General features: G+C 38.2%; 1 protein-coding gene across 2 annotated transcripts in view; it reads left to right on the top strand.

The window, feature by feature from the left end:
- Nucleotides 1-24,415, top strand: part of MDM1 (Mdm1 nuclear protein) — a 33,705-nt gene that overhangs the window by 5,873 nt on the left and 3,417 nt on the right. Inside the window, exons 4-13 of one of the 2 annotated variants that reach the window (XM_045463611.1) lie at nt 927-1,061; nt 5,549-5,716; nt 7,892-7,995; nt 8,077-8,176; nt 13,081-13,110; nt 13,455-13,630; nt 14,912-15,211; nt 15,968-16,080; nt 16,170-16,279; nt 23,102-23,354. In XM_045463611.1, the coding sequence (XP_045319567.1) occupies nt 927-1,061; nt 5,549-5,716; nt 7,892-7,995; nt 8,077-8,176; nt 13,081-13,110; nt 13,455-13,630; nt 14,912-15,211; nt 15,968-16,080; nt 16,170-16,279; nt 23,102-23,354 (1,489 nt within the window). The remainder of the gene's footprint in view (nt 1-926; nt 1,062-5,548; nt 5,717-7,891; nt 7,996-8,076; nt 8,177-13,080; nt 13,111-13,454; nt 13,631-14,911; nt 15,212-15,967; nt 16,081-16,169; nt 16,280-23,101; nt 23,355-24,415) is intronic. The other variant, XM_045463612.1, reaches the window with a different exon arrangement.

The following is a 24,415-nucleotide window of genomic DNA, read 5'->3' as shown; positions in this document are numbered from 1 at the left end:
TCTTATGAGTTCTATTCTTAATAGTTGCCAGTTTGTACTGGTTATACTAAGATATCTCTTCATTGGATGGGAAGCCTGCCTCTGGATTTTATTCATCAAATATCAGCACCAGAGTCCTAAGGGAGAGATCAAATTGAGACAGAGAAGGGGAGTAGTAAGCCATTACCTCTGGCAGGGGTGGTGAGCTGACTTCTACCTAGGCCCTTTTCAATTTCTTATTGTGGACACAAACAACATCTCAATTGACAGAATGCAAAAGGAAGGGCAGTTCTGGCAGGATCTCAAAGATCTTGGAGTTCTGCTCTCCTATGTCACACCTGGCCTGTGGAACATCGCTGCAAGCACATAAGCATAGGCTTTGGGGACCTGTGCAGACATCTCGCCTCCCACATTTTTCTCCAGTCCACTACCTCTTCCCCATTTCGTGTCCACTGTGGACTGGAACCACGGAGAGGCATTCAGAAGTGTTGGTGAAGAATCTGTGGCTCGTTGCGAAAACCCGGGGGTACAGTAGAATCAAGGAAGGTGATGTGTAAGTGGTGGGCAAGGGAAGGGGTGTCGCAGAAGCAATGTGTGAATAAGGCAAGGTGCTGCTGTTTCTTAGTCATAGATTTCATTGTGAAAAATTGGTAGGAAGAGACTGAGAGGTGCTATCTTTTTCTGGGATGCACAATGATTCATTGACAATATTCAGAAAGAAATTTTAAATAGTTTAAAAGAGAGATCATCAATTAAAAAGTTTGCTGTACAACGGTGTGCATGTAATTAACAATACTGTATACTTAAAAATTTGTTAAGAGGGTAGATTTCATGTTATACAAAATATGTTATAATGTCTTCTTGGTTTTTGTTTTTACCGCAGTAAAAGAAAAAGTTTGAACAGAAATTTTTAATGACTGTGGGTGGGGTTTTTCTTTCCCTAACAGTTGAATAGAGTTCTTCGGAAGAAAGCAGGACTGACTGTTGTTCCTTCACATGATATCTTGAGAAATTCTGAATACCAAAGGCAATTTGTTTGGAAGACCCCTAAAGAAGCTGCTCCAGTTTTTACAGCCAATCAGGTAGTTGAATGGATGTAATATGTTTTTAAGTATCATCCTCTGATCTAGTAATGCAGATTTACACAGACATAAGGGCTGAAAGAAATTAGGTACTTCTTCAGTGAGCCTGGAGGTAGGTTCTAGAAAAGTGAAAATAAGAGTTTTTCTAACATCCTTCTGTTACTTCGATCTATAGTAGTAACATGACACTATCCTAGGCCACTGATGGTCACTGTTGCCAGATGCATCACGTACGCTAAATATGAGACAGGGTAATGAAGCAGGAGGACTGGTAAGTTATTGCATGCTGCGAGATTTTGTTTATTTAATAAAAAAATATTAAATTGCTTTTATTCTAAAATACTGTGTTTTGTTGACTAATATGTTGCATGTTTTCTGTCTGATAAGAAAGGCATAACTACCCTGAATATTTTAAGAAAATACAAAATATGTTAAAAATAATACAAGATACATAATCTTGTTTTTGTATCAAGTGAGCAGTAATAGAAATTGTCATTTTGATGACATTTATAAACTTCAAAAGCTATGATGGTACCTAAATGTGCTCCTAGATTTCTTTGTATCTTGTACCATTTTTTGGTGCTCGACCACCATTACTAATAAACACTCAATATTTTACTACTGTCATCCTCTAGACAGTTTTTAGGCTCTTAACTCTCATTTATATTCTTAACCATCCTTCTGGGCCTGGGTAAGGAAATACTTGCATTTAGAATATCTTCAGAGGCCCAGGACAGCCTAGACTTTTCTTCTTCTAGATCTTCGCATTTTCTTTACGAACACATACACATCCCTTCATACACCCTTATGGCTCATTTTCTCCTGTATCTCAACATTCGTTTGTAAACTTTATATACCCCTCAGGACTGAGAGGGTAGATTCAACAAGACAATAATATCAGTCCTCTTACACTAATGTAATAATTCTAGTGATCCTAAAAATTGTGGCAGCTTTGGGCTTACTTACTTGTTATTCAGGTTTCTAAAAAAACTGTGAAATTTGTAGAACATTTTAGAAGCATATAAAATAGCTAAGGCAACATATGTCCCCTTCATGAACCCAGTAGAGGATCAGTACTTCTTTTGTTGGCTCACAAGTGTTCTTGGATAGTAAGTGTGTGTATCTACAAAATCACTCCCTGAAAATTGTAGCTGTTCAGTTTTTGTAGAACATTTCATCTTTAAGCTAAAGCTAATTCAAATCAAAGCCCCATTGACAGCTTTTATATATTTCAGTGGAGACATTGTATAGAAAAGCCCTTTTTATAGGACCAAAGTATAATATAAAATAAATCATTAGCAAACCTTCACTAGTAGTTTTATTGCTTTCATTAGTGGGAGTTTCAGAGAATTTGGGGGGAAAGTAAATGCTCTTTGTCAATTCAAAGTATATCATTTTCAGGGTCTGTGGATTAAAGAGTCCTGTGACAAATTTTCAATGCTTGTTGATAGGGAACTTCTGAAGGAGCTATTCAGCTCTATTTTATCAAACACCTGTTTTCTAAAAAGATGTCTTATATTAATATGTAAAGGAGTCTGAATAATTTTTGGCAGAAAAGTCCTTGAGGTTATACTCAGGAAAAGATACTCTGGATTTGATCTGTATGAAGATGTGTTATTCAGCATTGCAAAGCTATAATATACCTTATTTGTGGTCCACATCTTTTCCTTTTGCTTTCTTTGTAATCAGTGATAATATACCATAAAATAGAAACCCTATTATAAAATACTAAGGATAAAGGGAAACATTTAAAAACAGAAACATCATTATTACCTGATTTTTCCCCTTGCATTGAGCTAAAAATAAGCAAAGGAAAAAAAAACAACAAAAGAACACATCAGATAATCAAATGTTAAGAATCTTCTGTTTTTTGGAGGAAGAAAAAAAAAATCATGTAAGGAAGGAAAAAAAACTGGTAGAGCTGACAACAGAATTGCCTTATAAAGTGAATGTCTATGTTCACTTAAATATGCCAGTTGTACTTATCCCATTATCAAACTGATGGGAGGGAGGAGTAGGAAACTGGGGAGAAAAGATATGGTTCATTATTTTTTTGGCTTAAACATTATTTTTATTATAGTAACTATTATTCACAACATAGTAGTGAGTGTAGAAAGTTGATCTTTGGGTTTTTTCCCAGCTTTATTGAGGTATAATTGACAAAAATTATATATTTACAGTATGTAAATAATGTTTTGATGTACCTGTACCTTGTGAAATGATTAACAAAATCAAGCTAATTAACACATTAACACCTCATGTAGTTAGCTTTTTGTATGTGTGTTGTAAGCTCTTATCCCCTTAGCAAATTTCAGGTATTAACTCTGTTAGTAGCATTAACTCTAGTCATCATGTTGCACCTTACATCTCCAGAGCTTATTAATTCTGCAAACTGGAACTTTGTACCCTTTGACCAGTATCTCCCTATTTCTCCCACCCCCTAGTTCTGGCAACCATTATTCTACTCTCTGCTTCTGTGAGTTCCACTTACTTAGATTCCACATATAAGTGAAATCTGCAGTATTTGTCTTTCTGTGCCTGGCTTAGACTTAGCATATGTTCTTCAGGTTCATCCATTTTGTTGCAAGTGACAGAATTTCCTTTTTGAAGGCTAAATGATATTCTTGTGTGTGTGTGTGTGTGTGTGTATCATTTTCTTTATCCATTCTACCATTCTTTATCCATTCCTATTGGTGAACCCTTAGGTTGATTCCATATCTTGACTAATGCGAATAATGCTGCAATGAACATGGGAGTGCAGATATTTCTTTGAGACGGATTTCATTTCCTTTGGAAATCCACCCAGAAGTAGAATTGTTAGATCATATGGTAGTTCTATTTTTAATTTCTTTAGGAATCTCCATATTGTTTTCCATAATGACTGTACTAATTTACATTCCTATCAACAGTGTACAAGGGTTCTCTTTTCTCCACATCCTTGCCAACACTATCTTTTGTATTTTGGATAATAGCTATTCTAACAGGTTTGAGGTGATGTCTTGTGGTTTTGATTTATGTTTGGCTGATGATGAGTGATATTGAACACCTTTTCATGTACTTGCTGGCCCATCTGTATGTCTTTGGAAAAATATGCATTCAATTCCTCTGCCCATTTTTTGTTTGTTTGTTTGTTTGTTTTTATTTTTTTAAATATTTATTTATTTTTGAGAAAGAGAGCGTGAGCAGGAGAGGGCAGAGAGAGAGGGAGCTACAGAATCCAAAGCAGGTTTCAGGCTCTGAGCTGTCAGCACAGAGCCCGACGCAGGGCTCAAACTCATGAACCATGAGATCATGACCTAAGCCGAAGCTGGACACTTAACCGACTGAGCCACCCTGGTGCCCTGGACATGGCTTTGTTTTTATAAGAGGACTTAGAACAGCTTCATTCCCCTGAGGAATGTGGAGTAGAAGCAGATTTAGGCAGGAGTATTCAGACCCACCCCCCGGACTGTGGTAGGTAAGTGGGGTCATCAGTCCCTGAGATGGTTGCTTCTAAAAGCAGGAGGAAGAGACTAGATTTCCCTGGAGGCTGCTTTTTGTTCCCAGGCGGGGAGGACTATTCTCCAAGGAAGACCAGAAGGAGAGGCCGAGAGTGGCTCAGGAGCCCAGGAGGATGTCGAAGGCCCCTCTTGTGCCCAGCAGTGTGGGCAGGGCTTTGGCACAGGAGCAGAAGTTCAGAAGCCCCTCCTGGGGGCCGGCCCCCCGACATTCCCGTCTCAGGGCCTGCCTTGGGCCTGGCCGTAGGGTGTCCTCAGACAGCGGCATCTATTGACTGGGTCCCACATGAGTTCTTGTAGGACAGCCGTATGCTCGCCAGGCAGAGGAAGGTGGCCACAAAACCGAAGATCACTCCAGCTACCAGTCCACTCTGGCTGTAACTCTTGGAGGCTGCCACAATGGAGGCGATTAGGAGGAGCAGGGTACCGATTAAATAGTGCAGAAATTCCAGGGTCCAGTTTCATCCTCTTGCAAGTGACTGTCCAGTTTTCAAACACCATTTGTTGAAGTGATTATACTTTCCCAAGTGTATATTCTTGGCTTTTTTGTTGTAAATAATTGTAGATGCATAGGGTTATTTTGGAGTTTTATATTCTGTTCCATTGATGTATGTGTCCCTTTGCCCATTTTCAAAATCAGATTGTTCTCTTGCTAGCAAGGTGCTTCAGTTCCTTATATATTTTGAATATTAACCCCTATCAGATGTACTATTTGCAGGTATTTTCTCCCATTCCAAGATTGCCTCTTCACCCTATTGATTGTTTTCTTTGTTGTATGGAAACTTTTTAGTTTGTCTATTTTTGCTTTTGTTGTTTTTTGGATGTTAATTAGATATATGAAATAATACGAAATTATAAACAGTCTTATAATTTCACTTTTTTGACATCGTATAATTCAACTTTATATATGAAATTTTAAAGCAGTTCAGAAACTAAGTTTTGTGTATTTAACCAACAAGAAAACTAAACTACAGTAATTTTTGTTTTAAGGTTTTCCACAATAAAAGCAAATTTGTTCCACAATTCAAAGGTAACTCAATCATCCATGAAACTGAATACAGAAGAAATTTCAAGGGTTTATCTCCAGTGAAAGAACCAAAATTAAGAAATGATTTGAAAGAGAATGGAAATTTTGAAACAGTATCTCCTGAAAAGAAGGTATTTGTCAACTCTTTAAACAAAATAAAAGACTTATGATTTTAGACTCTACTCATTCTCTTTTACTGAATACCACCTGAGAATTTGGGTTTTAGCTAGTTTATTCATTTGTTTGTCCATTAAGTGCCACATGTTCACTAAGCACTTAGTGGGGGCCAGGCACTGGGTAAGTACTGAAAATACAATGATGACCACACTAAACCCCACACAGGAGACAGAGTTGTAACTAAATAAATGTAATATGTGACAAGTGCTTAGCAACACAGAAGGTAAGTCTGCTATGTCTAATAGCAAATGATTAGCCTTACAGTGATGTGAGCTATAGGAGTAACAGTAGCGATAGAAACACACACTTTAAGTTAAATAATGGAAGTCAAACAGAAACATGCATACTTACATGTATTTTGTTTGTTTCATTTAAGGTTTATTTATTTATTTTGAGAGAGAGAAATAGAAAGAGAGTGAGCGGGGGAGGAGCAGAGAGAACGGGAGAGAGGATCCAAAGTAAGATCCAGGCTCTGAGCTGTCAGCACAGAGCCTAATGTGGGGCTTGAAGTCATGAACTGTGAGCTCCTAACCCGAGCTAAAGTCGGACCAGGCACCCCTGGTCCGACCAACTGAGCCACCCAGGCACCCCTAGATACATGTATTTTAAACCAAAGCTTTAGCATGCCAAATTACAGCCAGCCTAAATTGGATACTGTATTACAATTCTGTTTGTGGAAGTAAGTTTTAACTGCTAAAGATAACCTAGAAATCACAAGCAATCAATAAACAAGTTTTGAAACTACTAGATCTGGTTGGGTTTTTCAAGTATAGCTCAGGTTTGGTTCATTTATAACAATAAAATTTATATCCTTGGCTACAAAAAATTTTCCTAATTAACAAATAAACATGTAAATGAATAAACTTGACATTACCACCTATTAAACAATGTTTTTACATTTGCCTTTGATATTCTAAATCCACATTTTATTGTGTTGCAGTAATTAGATATAAGATTCCAATGAGTAAGTTACCAACCACATTGTTTTACTGAATAACTTAACCCTTTTTTTTTTTAAATGTTTGTTTATTATTTATTTTGAGAGGGAGAGTGGGCGTGGGAGTAGCAGAGAGAGAGAGAGAGAGAGAGAATCACAAGCAAGCTCCACACACGTGCAGAGCCCGATGTGGGACTTGAACGCATAAACTGCGAGATCATAACCTGCGAGCTAAAATCAAGAGTGAGATACTCAAGTGACTGACCCACCCATGCACCCCATAATCAGCACATACAAACACTTGCCTCTATTTGAACTATAGCTATTTAAGTTACAGATTCAGGTTAAAATGATTGTAAATTATAGGTAAATGGGATAGAAGTCCTATTTTTAAATCTTCTGGAATGCTATAACTAATACCTTGTGGGTTCTAAACATAGAAATTCTATGACTAAAAGTAAATTGGTTTTTACATATATTTGTTTCCATATATACATATTTTTGGATCTACCATAATGGGGAGATTATGGGGTGCATGGGTGGGTCAGTCACTTAAGTATCTGACTCTTGATTTTAGCTCGCAGGTTATGATCTCACAGTTTATCGCGTTCAAGTCCCACATCGGGCTCTGCACGTGTGTGGAGCTTGCTTGGGATTCTCTCTCTCTCTCTCTCTCTCTCTCTCTTTCTCTCTCTCTGCTACTCCCACGCCCACTCTCCCTCTCAAAATAAATAATAAACATTAAAAAAAAAAGGGTTAAGTTATTCAGTAAAACAATGTGGTTGGTTACTTACTCATTGGAACCTTATATTTAATTACTGTAACGCAATAAAATGTGGATTTAGAATATCAAAGGCAAATGTAAAAACATTGTTTAGTAGGTGGTAATGTCAAGTTTATTCATTTATGTGTTTATTTGTTAATTAGGAAAATTTTTTGTAGCCAAGGATATAAATTTTATTGTTATAAATGAACCAAACCTGAGCTATACTTGAAAAACCCAACCAGATCTAGTAGTTTCAAAACTTGTTTATTGATTGCTTGTGATTTCTAGGTTATCTTTAGCAGTTAAAACTTACTTCCACAAACAGAATTGTAATACAGTACCCAATTATACTTTATAACATTTATGTTTTTGCTCTAATGTATAACATATTTTAAGCATAAAATGTTTAAATTATTTCCATTTTAGTGTAATAAAACAGATGATCCTTTAAAATTAGAAGCAGAGATGGAATCAAAAGAGTCAAACCAGCCTAAAAAGAAGCTTACTCCTTGGAGACATCAAAGGCTTGGGTATGTATTTTATAAGAAAAATGTCATGGTATTTAGAAGATCAACATGGTGAAATATTTACTCTCCTTTCATTTCTGTTAGGAAGGTGAATTCTGAATATAGGGCAAAATTTCTGAGCCCAGCCCAGTATTTATACAAAGCCGGGGCTTGGACCCGTGTGAAGGAAAACATACCAGATCAGGTGAGTATACATAAGCTCAGTATGCCCATGTTTTCTTTGAGCCTGTATCCCAATTTAATTCCACAATGAGTTTCATTTAGTAATAGAGACTACAGTTTAAAGATATGTGATATAATAGTAACATTGGAAGTATCAGGAGCTTAAAGTTGTATGTTAGGATATAATTTATCAGTGTGTTTACTGTTTTTTTTAATATCAAATAGCTCCTTTTTCAACTGGAGATTTTTATTAAAGTCTTTAAAATGTTTTTTTTTTATAATCCAGTATTTCATTATGTTTGTAGAATTGTAGCGTTGTAGTTTTGAAAATAAGATCCAGACCTCTACTCTCTCAACTGAAGATAAATTTTCAAGATTAGTTTGACCGTGGCATCCACTGGCAGTTTGTACTATTAGAGTCCATCAGTATCTGGGAGGGGTGGCCTGTGCTGAGAGAGGTTTGTGTTATAGTGTTGGGGTACCCTGACATATGGGAGCAATTCTGAGGACCTAAAGGAAGGTTTGAGGGAAAGGGTAATCCTAGAATTGGGAAGTGCCTGTTCAGCACTAGCTTCTTACAGTTAAAGGATGAACTGTGGAGCTTTTCTGGTTATTGTACAATTACCAGCTTTTAAACCACATCTTGATGGTTTCCTGTTTTTTTCTGTGTGAACAAGCAAAAGTAAAATAGTTTAGACTTCAGTAAACACCCCCTCTCCCATCGATTGGGAAGAGAGAGATCATTTGGATGGGGAATGAATCTTTTATTCAGCCCCGTACTTGAAACCATGGCTAATGGTTATATGTAATGAGCCTCTGGAAGAAGGCGTTGGCACTTTGAGCTGCTGGCTCTTTGCGCTGGCACCTCCCAGACCAGCGTCCTGGTGAGACTCCTGTACCCCGCATGTTGTTTCAGGAGACCACTTGGTTCCTTCCACCGTGGCTGCTCCTCGTGCTGTCTCCTTCCCTACTGGAGAGCGGCTCAGCAGCAGTCCAGGCAGAGTAAAAGGCAAATCTTGAAGCTGTTCCAGATATTACTGGGGATATTCATATCCTAGTGAAATAAAGTTAAAAATATAAGAATCGAGAGCAGGCATGATGGAGCAAAGAATTGAGTCTGTGAAACCCTTGAACAGTTTATGGTCATGCCAGACCTTGGCCAGGAGCTCTGATGGGGAATGAGGAAAAGCTGGGGGCAAAAGCAGAGCACAGAGTGTGGCCACAGAGGGCTAGTGTGGCCAATTAATAGGTGTAGGCCACTGACCTATTGTATTTAGGGACTTCACTAGGTTGGGCTCATGAGAGGCTCCTTGTTTTAGAAAGATTATCTCTCAGTCTCTGAGACTTCTTTAAATTAAGATGAGTTGGTATTTAGGCCTCAGATCTAAAAATGTAGTGGACCAAGAGGATTGTTTTGTCTGGAGTCACGATAAGGTGGTAGTCCCTGTCCTGCCCTGATGGAAAATGACATTTTTGTTGACATTAATTTAAGAGCTGTCATTTCAAGGTTTCCTATTATAACATCTTGGGAAGGTGACTTTTGGGCTTTTTAAAAAAGCTTATTGTTAATGGTGGTCGTTAATGTTTAAATCAGTGATACCGTTTTGCCTAACCTGTGTGGGCAAAATAATTCAAAAAGTGAATTGGAGTTAGAAAAGAATATGACATTTAGCTAAATCTTATCACTGATGTTGATAACCATTTCAGTTGATCAGGTCATAGATATTTAATATGGGCCATGTTTTACTTAAATCTTAGATTTTATTTTTAACCTGAAGACATTTACTTATGTGGCTGCTTATGAGATACCTAAGCATACCTTCATTTTCCCACTTCTAATGTTTCATGGAGGAATATTATTCACACTCTTCAAACGCATTTGGACATCAGTGACTTTATTATCATTAGAATGGTAACTTTGAGTCCTGTTATAGTTTTCTAGTTCATATATCGTTTTCATTTCCTCCTGTGTTGTTTGAAATATTAAACTTTTTGAATCTATTTATAGTTTAGTGCCTTGGTATTTTATCTTAAGATCCAAGTACCTATTCATATAACATTAGGGTGTTTGGTTTTATTTGTCCAGTGGTTGTATATTTATTATCTCCATTATATAACCACTGGCACTGTTGCTTTTTGAAATGCTCACTTAAAAGATGGTTTTTAATAATAACCAACAGTTGCAATTGTTAGGTCTCATCCTTACAATAACTACTGAATCCGTGTTACATTTCTTGTTTCTTGTTAGGTGATCTTTTAATCATCCAAACTTACGTTAGCTGAGATGTTCTTTTCTAATGTGTCTTTCACAAATGGGGCTTTATTTCAAGATAAAGTTCTACATTTGAGAGACGTTCTATAATTTGACAAACATTGTAAGGACAGCTAGGCCTAAGATGACTCATTTTGAGGGGGATGATTTTGGGGAAAAATTTTTTATACTCTCAGTTTTTTGAATTTGAATTTTCGGTATATAAATTTTAAACAACTTAGTTGAATTCTTATTTTGGGAAAAGAAATTCAGAAATGAAAACATTCTACTTACAGCATTTATATCCTAGATGCTGATGGTGTTTCTTGACCTGGAAAGGGATATGTGTGTTGTTTTAATTGAGTTTAATTAAGTTCATATCCTTTTTAGTGGCTCTGCTTGTTGGTTGTAGGTATTAAGTTCGTACCATTAGTTTTTTTCTCTTTCTTGTAGAACAACTTGCTCTGGGAAAGATCAGCTTTCTATTTTTTCATCTTAGTTTAGGATCATAGAAGTTTAAAGTTACGTATTTGTAAAACACTATAACATTAGGACGAAGATTATTAATAAAGGTTGCTGACAAAGTAAATTTCAATTACTGAGTTTTGAATGTCAGTGAAAAATAGAACTGAATAAAGTTATACAGAATTTCCATAGTATCTGCTTTTTTAAAAAAAAATCTGGTTGACAAAACTGGGTCACCGTGCACATGGAGGGGCTATTTGTCCATCCTCTCGTTCATCAAGCAGTAGGCCCTCCCACAGGGATGGAATACAGCCTTCTCTGCTGCTCCTTCCCAGCCCACCCCGCACTCAGTGCAGGACCGATGGAGCCCCTTTTGAACCACTTCTTCCACTTATATCTCTTTTGTGTATTATAGCATAGACCATACCAATATTATGATGATAACATATCATACAGGACGAGGAGGTCCGCCTTCTCTATCAAACTGTGAGCACACTGAGTGCTGCAGGGACTTTCTTGTTTATCTTTGGCTACCAGCCATCCAGCTCCAGCCGAGCACTTAGTCCACACTCGGATCAAGTTGTGGAATCAATGTTTAAATGCTGCACATTCCCTCACATTGTGGAGTTTATAGATTAATGGGGGAGAATGATAAGAGAACTTAACTCCACTAGAATGATAAGAGAAATTAACTCCACTTATTTCTAGAATGAAATAAGTACTAATGGGGATGTGCATGAAGAGCCTTGAAGACAGAGGAGGAAATTGTACTAAAGCTTGAAGATTGTATCATGTAGGTGCTGGAGCAGCTGTGAAACATTTGAAGCATGAGAGGACTTAGTAGAAATAAAATCTGGATTATATCAGGGCACTTTATAACAAGGCCTCTGTGTATTCACAACACCCTGGTGAGGGGGGGCCTGGCTGACTCAGTTGGTAGAGCATGCAACACTTGATCTTGGGGTCTTAAGTTCAAGCCCCACCTTGGGCATGGAGCCTACTTTAAAAACAAAGAAAGAAAACAGCAACACACCCTGGTTAGTAGTTCAACAGACAAAAACTATATGTCTCAGTTCTACATGTTAAATGCAAAAACTAGTAATTTTCTTTAAAATTTAGGAATTAACAGAAATGATAAATGAACATGGCTCAGTTTTTCTTGGCAGTGAAGAAAATATATTTTCAGGTTTGTTTATTAGGAATGTTTCAGGTTTGGTTCATTAGAACAGTGAGACTCTGCTGGGATTATATGGTTTCTTATGCCACCGTGACAGGTGCTGTCCTTTGCTTTGGCTACTTCCCTACAGATGTAACACTTTCATCCCTTTGCATTCAGTAGTGTCTCCCTGAGGAACTGAGGATGTGTTTCTTTGGTTACTTTTTTTTTGCAATGCAAAATTTTATTATTTGCTTTTTTGCCTGTAAGTGAAAGATTATAGCAGACGGTATCTGCATATCCTTTTAATGCTATTATTCCATCTTTATGATAGGAAAAATTATTGAGTTTTTGAAGAGTAAATAAAGATTATTTTAAAGAATTTTAAGCTGCAGCTTAATTTTTTTTCATTGTGGAATTGAATTTAGGGAAGCCAGCAGGTGGCAGTATGACGTATAACATGAAAGGGTTTCAAAGAGTATAGAAGGCTCCTTTTCCATTTGAACAGATGTTATTTGCATTGTAGGGAATTCACATTACCTTGTAGTCCATCAGAACATTTTTTTGTATTGTCACTTTGATGAATATATTATAATTATTATTTTGTGGGATATTCTTTTATGTAATACATTTTTTAAAAGTTGAGGTTTTGCTGATGCCAAGGGAATTTTCAGGAATTTGGAGAGGGAAGCTTCATAATTCTCTCACTGCCGGCTTCTATAGTAGGAGCAGCTGTTGTATAAAGCCAGGAAATAAAGACAGGGTAGGGGTTCCTGGCATGTCACTACCCTTCCAGAGGTGGGGAAGTAGGAATAATAATTAGGTTACCTGTTATTGATAGCATTTCAGCCATGCAAGAATGTGGCTGGTTTTCATGGTAATATTAAGATATCTTACTTAGTGAATTAAATATTACCAAAAATAATAAAAATATTGATTGACAAGTTTGTTATATATTTAGAAGGAAGAATAATAAGGTATTTCATTGATTCCCATTAATATTCAACTATGGCATTAACCTGTCATTAAGTATGTTTCTGTATTCCTCTCCTAGGGTTCTCTAAATGCCATGTGGTATGCGGAGGTTGGTTGCTTTTGAGTTTTTAAAACCTGTAATAATGCATAGAGTACTTGTGTAATTTCAGTTGAAATAAGAATTAGGTGTCAATATTTTTCTTAGTTGCTGCAAATTCTTCCTGCCTGCTGGCCTGAAGTAAAATAACTGCATTGTGCTTTAGCTTGACTGTTTTAATTTCTGCTTAAAATGCACACAGTCTGATGAACGTTTGTGGCTTTTTTTTTTTTTTTTTTGCCTTCCTTTCTCCTTGGTCTCTGGCTGTATTTGTGCAGTATCTTTGATAAGCTACATGGTGGTATTTGCAAAGGAGTATTTAAAGTAATACACAGTGTCCCAACTGTCCTGCATAGGTTAAAGAACTCCGAGAGAAGGCTGAATTTTATAGGAAACGAGTTCAAGGAACACATTTTTCTCGGGACCATCTGAATCAGCTTCTGTCTGATAGCAACTGCTGTTGGGATGTCTCCTCAACCACAAGCTCAGAAGGAACCATTAGTAGTAACATTAGAGCTCTAGATCTTGCCGGGTAAGATATGTTCTTTGTGGATGGTGAGAAAGTATATTGTAGCTTAGGTAGGTCACGGAATTCTATAGGTAAATGACACGACCCCTCAAAATTTGTCTTCCGGTTAAATGGAGATATGCCAGCCATTTATTACATTTCATTATTACTAGTTTATTCTCTGTGAGAAGTAAAGCTGTGTGTAAATAATACATAATGTAAATCTGGAAGGCTGGATTTTATAATATTTTTTAACAAGAGTAGAATAGGGATGATTATACGGTAGATGGAAAAGAACTTTAGAAAGTAACAGGAAGGAAAGGTACCAACAACAATAAAAACCTAGACAACATAAGCTAGTAGTACATCCTATAATCATTCGTTAATGGATTTCTGTGGTTAATACGACACTTAGGCCCTGATTCTATGGGCAAAGTCTCTGTTCTTTTGGGTTTTAAAGTGAAAATTATTTAACTGTTTATTAAAGAAATAGCATATTGATTTTTGGCAAATAAAATCATTTTTAGTTATTATAGTAACATAATTATATATGCCAAATTGAACTGTAAGTTCTAATTATGTGACATCCTCTTTAAAAATTGATTACAAAATCCATTCTGTAAGAATGTCTTGAAAACACTTATCAATCTGAAGTATAAAATTGGAATCAGTTTGCTTGATCTACAAATACACTTGAATTTGTGCATAAACTGTAACTGAGTAACCGAACAAGTTAGACCATGTGCAGTCCTTGCTTGTGTGTGTAAATGCCAGTCAAGGGAACACATGTGACTGTTGTCATCAGCGGGACAGACACGCCTGTGTGAAGGTGGAAGTAAGAGAAGATACGTAGATTTTATTTTGGAGTATTGTACTTTATTTTTAAAATTTGTCTACTTTTTAAATGTTTTTATTTTTATTTTTGAGGGAGAGCGTGCACAAGCAGGGGAGGGGCAGAGTGAGGGAGACAAAGGATCTGAAGCAGGTTCTGCACGGACAGCAGAGAGTCCGATGCAGGGCTCGAACTCATGAACTATGAGATCGTGATGACCTGAGCAGAAGTCGGACACTCAGCCGACTGAGCCACCCAGGTGCCCATGGAGTATTTTAATAGAAAGTCCAAATTGTAGCTTTAGTTTATTATACTGTCAAATGAACTCTTAATTAGGTTTCTTTCTTCAGTATCTGGGCAAGGTAGTACCTGTGGGACATAAAGTTGTGAACGCTGGAGGGGAATGACAGACTCACTGAAATGAGTATAAACTTAGAAACCTCAAACTCCAGTTTGACACTTTTGTTCTGCAGAGATCCTACAAGCCATAAGACTTTGCAGAAATGTCCTCCTACAACACTGGAAGAGAAAAAGCCTGCCTTGGAAGAGCAGCCGCAGAAAACTACCACAGAGAAATTGGGCATGTCAGATGCTCCCACCCTGCCCGTTAGAAGGCGCCTGGCGTGGGACGCAGAGAACACAGATGAAGGGGTGCAGAAACAGCCGAGAGAGGAGGAGGAGGAAGAAACAGAAAAGGACAGGCAGGTTCATAACGGAGAGCTGGAGAAGGTCGAAGTACCGGAAAAATCTAAGGCAGAAAAGATAAAAGAAGGGTGAGAGTTTTAAATTAATCAGTATATGGAAGCATTATGCACACGGTTAATATTTTTTTGTTTTGTCACCAAGTACAGTGGTTTACACTCTTGGTTTTATGACTAATAAAGAGCAGATGTTACTTTAATGTCACAAAGCAGACATTTCAATTTATAATTTGATTCACTCAGGTATTTGAGTCACCAGTAATTGGTAGTTGAACACTTGAACACTGAGCTACTTGGGGAGGAAGCAGTTAGGGTTGTTTTCATTTATGTCCCACTAATTATGATTTGGCAGATTTGTAAGTGTGTCTGAGGGAATGGCTTTCTTTGTGATTTAAGAAAATAGCTGATATTCTTTAATATCAAATGTTTCACCAAAAAAGAAAGATAATGTTTTGTAATGTTAAAATAAGTGATATCTGCAAATAGCTAATTGTTGCTGATTTATGTGTTAATTGCTTTGGGGAGTGGTTCTCTACCACTGATAATGGTGCTTTTTGTCCATCATCCAAATCCCTTATCATTCTGTCATGAGTTTTGCACCTAATGGGAAACTTCGGAGCTGATTTAATGGAAGAATTCTCTGGTCTATTGCTGCTGACTTGCAGTGACCTTCCGTCTTTTCCAATATTCAGTCCCTCTTAACGGCATGTGTTTTTAGAAACAGATGACCCTATAAATTTTGTTTTATTATTGCATAATAATGATAAAATATTTTTAATCCTGTTTGCTGGGGGGAAATGCATCATAGTAGATTGTTTGGATTTGTAGGTCAGATTCTTCTTCTGTATCTTCTGGAAAAGGAGGCAGGCTTCCTACTCCAAAGCTGAGAGAACTTGGTGGAATCCAGAGGACTCATCATGATCTCACCACTCCAGCTGTTGGTAATGGGCAAACGCTGTAGTTCTTATCTTTCCTGCTTTTTCTGCATGAGAATTTAGTTTGAGACTTGTCGTCTTCTGCATTTTTCTAGGTGGTGCTGTTCTAGTGTCTCCATCTAAAGTGAGGCCTCCAGTCCCAGAACAAAGGAAAAGAGTGTCCTCTCAGGATGGCTTAGAAACTGCAAAGAATGATTTTAGGAAGGTAAATATTTATATCTTGGGGGAAAAATATCTTTTTAGGAAGCGATTATTTTAGTCACATGTAACGAATGAACGATAGGTTCAGATTTTAGAAAATTCTGTGCATTGTATGTGGAGGTGATGCTATTAATGTGCTTTTATTAAGGCAAAGGCCTTGAATTATTTTTTTCTGGTAGTGGCATTCTACTTCTGCTGATGTGTTTTTAAATCTTGTCAAATGTGACTCAGCAAGAAGGGAGAGAAGAGACACAGTACTTTTTATTGAGCATCTACTGGGTGGCAGTTGTGTTTCAAGTATGTTCCAGGCACTGTTTTAGCACTGGAGATATAACAGTGATAGAAGCAGGTGCAAATTCTGACCCTTATTGAACTTATTCTAGTGGAGGAGAGAGACAATAAACAGGATAACTAGGTAAAATACAGAGTATTTTAGACAGTGGTAAGTACTAAAGAGAAAAGTAAAGCGGGGGAAGTGAATACAAAGTAGCCAGGGAAGTTCTTGCTGAGAGGGTGACATTTGAGCAGAATCTGAAGGTGGTGAGAGATGGACCCATATGCATATGTAGGCAGGCATTCTAGGCAAAAAGAACGCAAGTGCAAAGTCCCTGAGGTGATCAGGTGCCTGATTTCTTGAGGACTGGCCAGAAAGTGAGTGTGGCTGAAGCAGAGAGCCAGACAGGGAGAGTGTGGGCAATAAGTTAGGAGGCATCATGGGGGGACTAAACTGTGTAGGGCCTTGTAGTTCATAGCAAAGACTTTGAGTTTTATTCTGAATGAAATTGGAAGTCTTTGGAGGGGCAGAGAAGTGATATGTTTGACTTAGGTTTTTCCATGTTACTCTGGCTACTGTTTGGGAATAGACAGTAGGAATGCAAGAGCAGGGGCCTGAGCCTACATAGGAGTCAATTACAATATCCAGGCAAGAGGTGATGGTCGTTTGGTTCATATGGGTAGCGGTGGAGGTCATGTGATGAAGTCTGATTCTGGATGTGCATTGAAGGTATAGTTGACAACATTTGCTGATGGTTAAGATATGGCATGGGAGAAAGACAGAAATCAAGGATTCAAGATTTTTGGCCTGTGCAGTAAGGATGAAGTTGCCGTTTACCTGAGATGGGGAGGACAGTGTAAGGAAAAGGTTTGTCAGGGAAGATGAAGAGTTCTGTTTTGGACATGTTACATTTGAGAAGCTTATTACAGGTACAAGTAGACACGTTGAATAGGGAGTTGACTTTCTGAGTTTGAGGTGTGGAGGACAGGTTGGGCTGCAGATACAGATTTGAGTGTCTATTGTACAGGAGCACAGGTATGTGAGGGCTTGAGACCGGGGGAGGTCATCAGGGGAGGTGGGTATAGAGAGGGAAGAGTATGTGTAGACAGGTGTCAGCCCTGGTTTTTTGATACTGGGAAGTTGAGGAGTAACCAGCAAAGAGAATGATAAGGAATAGCCAGTGAGGTGGTGAAATAGAAGACTGTGGTATCTGGAAGGTGTCAAGGAGGAGGGAGTGTCAGTGCTACTGATGGATCAATAAGATATGAGAACTGATGATTGGATTTAGCAACATGGATGTTATTGGTGACCTTGACAAAGGGCAGTTTTGATGGTAGGGAGGGATAATTGTCTAAATGCAAGTGAGTTCAAGAGAAAGGAGAGGAGATGAATTGGAGGCAGTCATCACAGCTCTTTTAAGAGTCTTTTCCGTGAAGGGGAGCAGAGTAACAAATGGCAGCTGGGAGTGAGGTCAAGATGAAGGAGATAACAGCACATTTATGTGTTGACAAGAATGGTTTTAAAGAGAGAGAAAAATGATGCAGGCCCAGCCAGCAACTTTGCCCCTGTGCACTCAGTGCCTAGCACCACTTGAGATGTTCCATGGGATCTGGGGGAGAAGTGGAAGGGTTGATTGTAGGCACTCTGACAGCTCCTTCATTGTTACAGAGGAGGCAGAATATGTGAGCACTGCTAATAAAATAGGGAGATGTGCTGGGAGCTTTGGGAAAGTCTCTTCGGATTTTTTCTTGGTGGCACATGAAGAAAGATCCTCACCAAGAACGATGCTGGGGATGAAGAGGTTGGAGGTTTGAGTAAAGAAAAGAAATCATGAAATAGTCTTTTCAGAGAGTGGGAGAGGGAGTGGGCCAGGGAAATGTGAGATAACGCAGGGCAACATAAAGGGCCCATTTTAGGCTAGTGGTCACGGGTTTGACGTAAGAGCAGTCGTGATGGGTTGTGTGTTTTTCTCCAGCCATGTTTGGCTACAGAGGTGCAGGATAAGTTAGAGAGTTGAATTTAACTGGGGTTCATGTTTTGTCAAGGGAGTAAGACAAAATGAGAAAGGGGGTCAGGGAGTTAAGGTACACGTAGGGGAGTGATTATAATGATTGGCCATGGAAGTTGAGTTGGTTAGAGCAGGAAAAATAGGACTTGGGAAGGTAAGGCACAGTGTAGAGGTGACAGGATCAATGGAAGGTCTTGGCCAACTTAAGGACTTGTTGAAATTGGAGTACCTAGAGGGAGTAGTTTTAAAGTCAGGAGGTGGTAGTCAGAAATTGGAATTGTGGAGAGGTTGCAGTTAGCAGTAATGACAAGGCTTAACATATGATCGTGGGAGTAAGTGGCTGAAGTAGGATAGAGAACATTTAGAGAAGAGGTTGCATTTCTCCAGGGGATTTTGCTGATGGCTGTTCATGAATTTTCAGAGGTGTGGCCCAGGGGAAACTTTTTAGGTGTTGGGGAGAGGTAGGAAAGGGGATCAGAGCCCAGTTGTCCCCAAAGCCCAGTACCGAAGTCACCTCATAGCAGGTACCCGTTAAATAGGTGTTGACTGAGTATTATTAGAATGACAGAATCTAAACCAATGTGTATACGTTGGTTTATGACAAAAGAAATACAGAGGACTGATCAGAATCAGATATTAAGAATCTCTTGCCCCCATGGGCTGTTCTGCACCCCTAGCACTCCCTCTCATCCCAGGATCCAGGTTGCTACCTGGAAGGTGTGAGCTTCTAGGCAGCTTTGCCTACACAGAGTTGACTACCCTCAGCTAAAAAGAGTAGCCTTAATCCATAATGGCAGCTGGATTTATATGTAACATTTTCATTTATTGTGGAATTAATTATTGAATAGTTAAATTAATGAAATAGAATGATACTGCTCTTTAATGCCAATTTCCACCTCATCATGCACACAATACAGTTTCCAATAAATCCTTTCCAGTATTCAATTTCCCTCAATGTCATTGTACATCTTTTTAATTATAAGATTCAGAATATGTTTATAATATCCAGAAATTTTTTTAATATTAACTTTTAGTGACATTTAATTGTGGGAAGGTTATAGGGCAGCAGCAATTTGGGTAACTTAAAAACATGGGGATGATCATAATAGCTAGCATTAACTGAGTGGTTAACTATGTTCTAGGCCCTGTGCTAAGTACTGTACATATATTAACTTAAGTCTTCATAATGACTCCAGGAGGTTGGTATTGTTATTATTCTCATTTAGATGAAACTGGGGAAACACAGCTGCCAATTGGTGGGGCAGAATTTAGTCCCAGGCAGTCTGTCCTCAGAGCCCACATTTTTAGCTCCTAAACAACACTGTCTCACAAAATTCAGAGGATAATTCTCATGGTATTGGTTTAATTGTCAAGGACCATTTTAATATCTTATAAATGATATTAAAAAGCTAAGTGTGTGTTAGCTCACTTTATTAATTCATGCAGCAGATGTTACTTATCTGTTTACTCACATGCAATAAAGATAGTGAACAAAAATAGACATGGGGCGCTCAGTTGGTTAAGCAACCAGCTCTTGATTTTGGCTCAGGTCATGATCTCCCGGTCATGGGATTGAGCCCCGCGTCAGGCTCTGCATTGACAGCATGGAGCCTCTTTTGGATTCTCTCTCTCCTTCTCTCTCTGCCACTCCCCCCCAACCCCTCCAAAATAAATAAAGTTAAAAAAAAATAGCCATAGTTCATGATCTTACAGAACCTACAGTCTGATGAAAGAGATACACAGTAATCAAAGAATCATACCCCCCAAAAAAGTAAAATTAAAACTAATAAGACTTTCAAAGCAATATATAGTGCTATTTTGAAAGGAATTGGCCTAGTCCTGGAAGTCAGGAAGCTTCTTGGAAATCAAGGATGCTTCTTAAAAGAAGTCATAATTGGGTTGAGATACTGAGGAAGAGGAAGAGTTGACCAGGTAAAAAGGGTGGGGAGGAGAAGTATAGCATATGCCAGTATCCTGTGGTGAGAAAGAACTTAGGGTTCTAAGAAACAAAGGTAAGTATAGTGTGTGGCAGGGAGTAGGTCAAGATGAATCTGGCAAAGATAGCAATATTGAGAATTTTTATCATTATCTTGAGAGCAATGGGAAGTCATTGAAATATTTTAAAGACCTTTCGGCTGCCATGGAAAGCAAGAGTAGACTAGTTACCCTTAGAAGGTCACTGTGGTAGTCTAGGTAGGACACGTTGATAGCTTGGACTGAGGAGGGTGGACATTGACAGAAGTGGATGAAACTGAAGAATTGTGAATAAGGGGAGCAAAGTCAAGGCTTGGTGCTGGGTTGGATAATGGTCGATGAGAAACCATGAATGACTTCTAGGTTTCTGCCTTACCTTGTAGGATTGATGGGGGATGCCGTGCACTGAGTAGGAGAACTCTGGACAGAAACCATCTTTGGAGGGAAATATCAGGAATTTCACTTTCACTCACTCAATTCGATATTTAATGTGCTCTTACTATGTGTCACGTACCATTCTGGGATCTGGGGATTCTTTGGTAATCAAGACAAAATCCCTGCCCTCATGGAGCTTACATTTTCATTCTGAGAGATAGATGATTTTTTTAAAAGATAATTTTAGGTAGTATCAATGCTGTGAGTTAAATAAAACCACAAATAACCTCCAAGTCATGGGTGAGGTTGCTTTACTATCAGGACAGGCTATCAGGACAGGCACCTCTGCGGAGGTGACAATTTAACTAAGAACTGACTAATGAGGTATGTGCCCAGGCAGAGACGAGCAGAGATTGTTTTCCTGTTTGAAGGAACAGTAAGTACAAGTGTGTAACAGTGAGAGTTTTGAAGACCAGTGTGACTGGGGCCTAAGAGGGAGGAGGAGAGGGTAAGAAATGAGATTGGGAAGGGAGGTTGGTTGAGGAGTGGGGGCGTGATTCTGATGGCCCAGGGAAGCCCAGGGAGGGTGTAAAGCCACACGGCAAATATCTGGTTTACATGATAAAATCACTCTGGTTATTCGGTGCAGAATGGGCTGTATGGGGTGGAGGGGGAAGGAGGCCAATGAGAAGACTTTAGCCTCAAAAACAGATTGCAAAGTCCATTAAATTATACCTGGGAACCCCATGTTACAAATATTGTAAGAGAGATTTCATTCAGGCCTTTTAAGCAATAGTGATACCAATTTGACAGAGATCTCAGATTCTGTGTATATATGTAGAAAAAGAAAAAGTAAATCAGAAGAACATTTTTCCTAAGTGATACTTATAGTTAAAAAGGGAAGCAAGAGGAAGATTTGTGGTTTTATTTTAGATCTTGATGTGAAAAACATGTATGTTTGTTGGATAAGACCCCAGGCCTCTCCACTTTGAAGCAGTAAGCTCTCTAATTACAGAAAAAGATACCAAAGGTCAGAAGGCATTGTTTTGAATATTGCATCAATAAATCCAAAGTTAGTAAATAAAGGCCACATTTACAAGAAATAATTAGGAAAGTTTGGAACTGTGTTTGATTTTACTGGTTCGCATTCTTCTAATAAGGAAAATTCTATAAGGACTTTTAAGATAGTGATACATTATCATTGTGGAAAATAGAAGATACCAGCTAAAAAAGGAAATCAGTGGTGTTCCATCTACTGTTCAGGGCAGCCATATTGAATTTTTTAGTTCTTTAGGTGTATAGTGTATTTGTTTATTATGCTGTAGGTAAGATTAATCTATTTTTTCTCACTTGGCAATGAATTAACATATTTACATATCATTAAATATCTAATTTTTAATAGCAACGGGATATGCAACGTATAGTTATGCAGGCTGTTTATTATTGAAAGCAATTTTTAAAAAATTAGATGCCTATAGTTACTTATTTTTCTGTTTTGAAAGTGCTGTAAAGAAATCCGTCCAGCTACATTTTTGTTCATTTTATCTCTTTTTGTATAAATACTCTCCAAGTATTTGTGTGACCAAAGAACACAAAATTTTAAGGCTTTTTCTATGTTTTGCCAGCAACCTGGCAGGATTATACTCCCAGGACTCTAGGAGAGTGCCGGTGTTTCCATAGTCTTGTCAGCATCAGTATTATAGTATGTTTTTGGCAAAAAAAATTTAATCTTTGTAATTTGGTAAGTGAAAAATTAGTGCCTTGGTGCTTTTAGTGTGAAATTATTTGATTACTAGTGAGGTAGGGTATTTTGGCTATTTGTAATTTGTCTATATGAATTGCTTATGTATATCCCTTTTCTACTTTTTAATTGTCTTTTTCTTACTACTTTTAAAGAAATATCTATGTAGCAATGGTCATTCATTGTCAATATATAGGTTGTATATGTTCCTCAAATTTGTGATTAAAAATTTTTTTAATGTTTATATATTTTTATATAGCTAAATATATTTACCAATATTGTTTGTTAGGCATGTAAAATCTTCCTCACATGGAGGTTACATAGATTTTTTTCATAATTTCTCCTACTGCTTTTGTGGTTATATTTTTTGTGTATTTAAAGATTTTACTTATATATATACAGACACATATATGTATCTTTTTTTTTTTTTTTTTTTTTTTTTTTTATCACTTAGAAAGAAAGTCGTGCTATAGCCCTCCTGACTTCTCCAGCTGCTGGTATAAAAACAGTTGATCCCTTGCCTTTGAGGGAAGATTCTGAAATCACTATCCCCAGACGTGCTGAGGTAGCTCTTCCAGTTTCAAAAATTCCAGAATATCCAGCAAACACACCTGGGCAGTCTCCTTCCCCACCCAGTGCTCCGTCCTACTGGCATCCCTCTCGTCGAATTCAGGGCTCTCTCAGAGATCCAGAATTTCAACATAATGGTAATTATTTTGGTTTTTATTTTTTTGTCTTTTAAAACAAAAATGTTATCCTGATGGGTACAAAGGCTTAAGTATGTACTGTATGTTAATAACTTGTGTTTATTATCTAGGGTTTTTTAGTTAATGTAACACATTTCTTTAAATAGGAAAAGTTCCGGGGCGCCTGGGTGGCTTAGTCGGTTAAGCGGCCGACTTCGGCTCAGGTCATGATCTCGTGGTCCGTGAGTTCGAGCCCCGCGTCGGGCTCTGTGCTGACAGCTTAGAGCCTGGAGCCTGCTTCGGATTCTGGGTCTCCCTCTCTCTGACCCTCCTTCATTCATGCTGTGTCTCTCTCTGTCTCAAAAATAAATAAACGTTAAAAAAAAAATTTAAATAGGAAAAGTTCCATCTCATCTTTGGAACACCGAGCTGTGCGGCAACCCCAGTACTTTTGTAGCAGCGTGAGGTTTCCTCCAAGTTCTGTCCTTTCCACAATAGGCAACCTACTAGATGCCAGTAGCACCGCTTCCCCTGGTGTGACAACTGAACGTGTCTTCAGACATTGCCAAACATTGCCTAGATGAGAATTCAAGGTCATAAATTGGTTTCCTTTAGTTTTATTAGGCATTGCTCTGCTCTTTTCTAGCTTCCACTTTTACTGTTGAAAAGTCTTAATGCTCTTATTTTATTTTATTAAAAAATGTTTTTAAATGTTTATTTTTGAAAGAGAGAGAGAGAGAGAGAGAGAGAGAGAGAGAGTTAGTGGGGAGAGGGCAAAGAGAGAGGGAGACACAGAATCCAAAACAGGCTCCAGGCTCTGAGCTGTCAGCACAGAGCCCAACGTGGGGCTTGAACCCACAAACCATGAGATCATGACCTGAGCTGAAGTCAGACACTCAACCAACAGTGCCACCCAGGTGCCCCAGTGCTCTTTTTATTTTTGATCATTGTATATGGATTTTTTACCCCCTGGCATCTTTGGGGATCTTCCTTTTACCCTTAATGCTCTGAAATTTTAAAGCAGGTGTCTTCGTTTTGCTAGTACTCAGTCAACTTTTTCAGTCGGGGAGCCTGGTTCCTCA

This window comes from Leopardus geoffroyi, chromosome B4 (genome assembly GCF_018350155.1).
Source record: "Leopardus geoffroyi isolate Oge1 chromosome B4, O.geoffroyi_Oge1_pat1.0, whole genome shotgun sequence".
NCBI lineage: Eukaryota > Metazoa > Chordata > Mammalia > Carnivora > Felidae > Leopardus > Leopardus geoffroyi.
The sequence above is the reverse complement of the archived record's forward strand: the minus strand, read 5'-3'. Positions and strand labels throughout refer to the sequence as shown.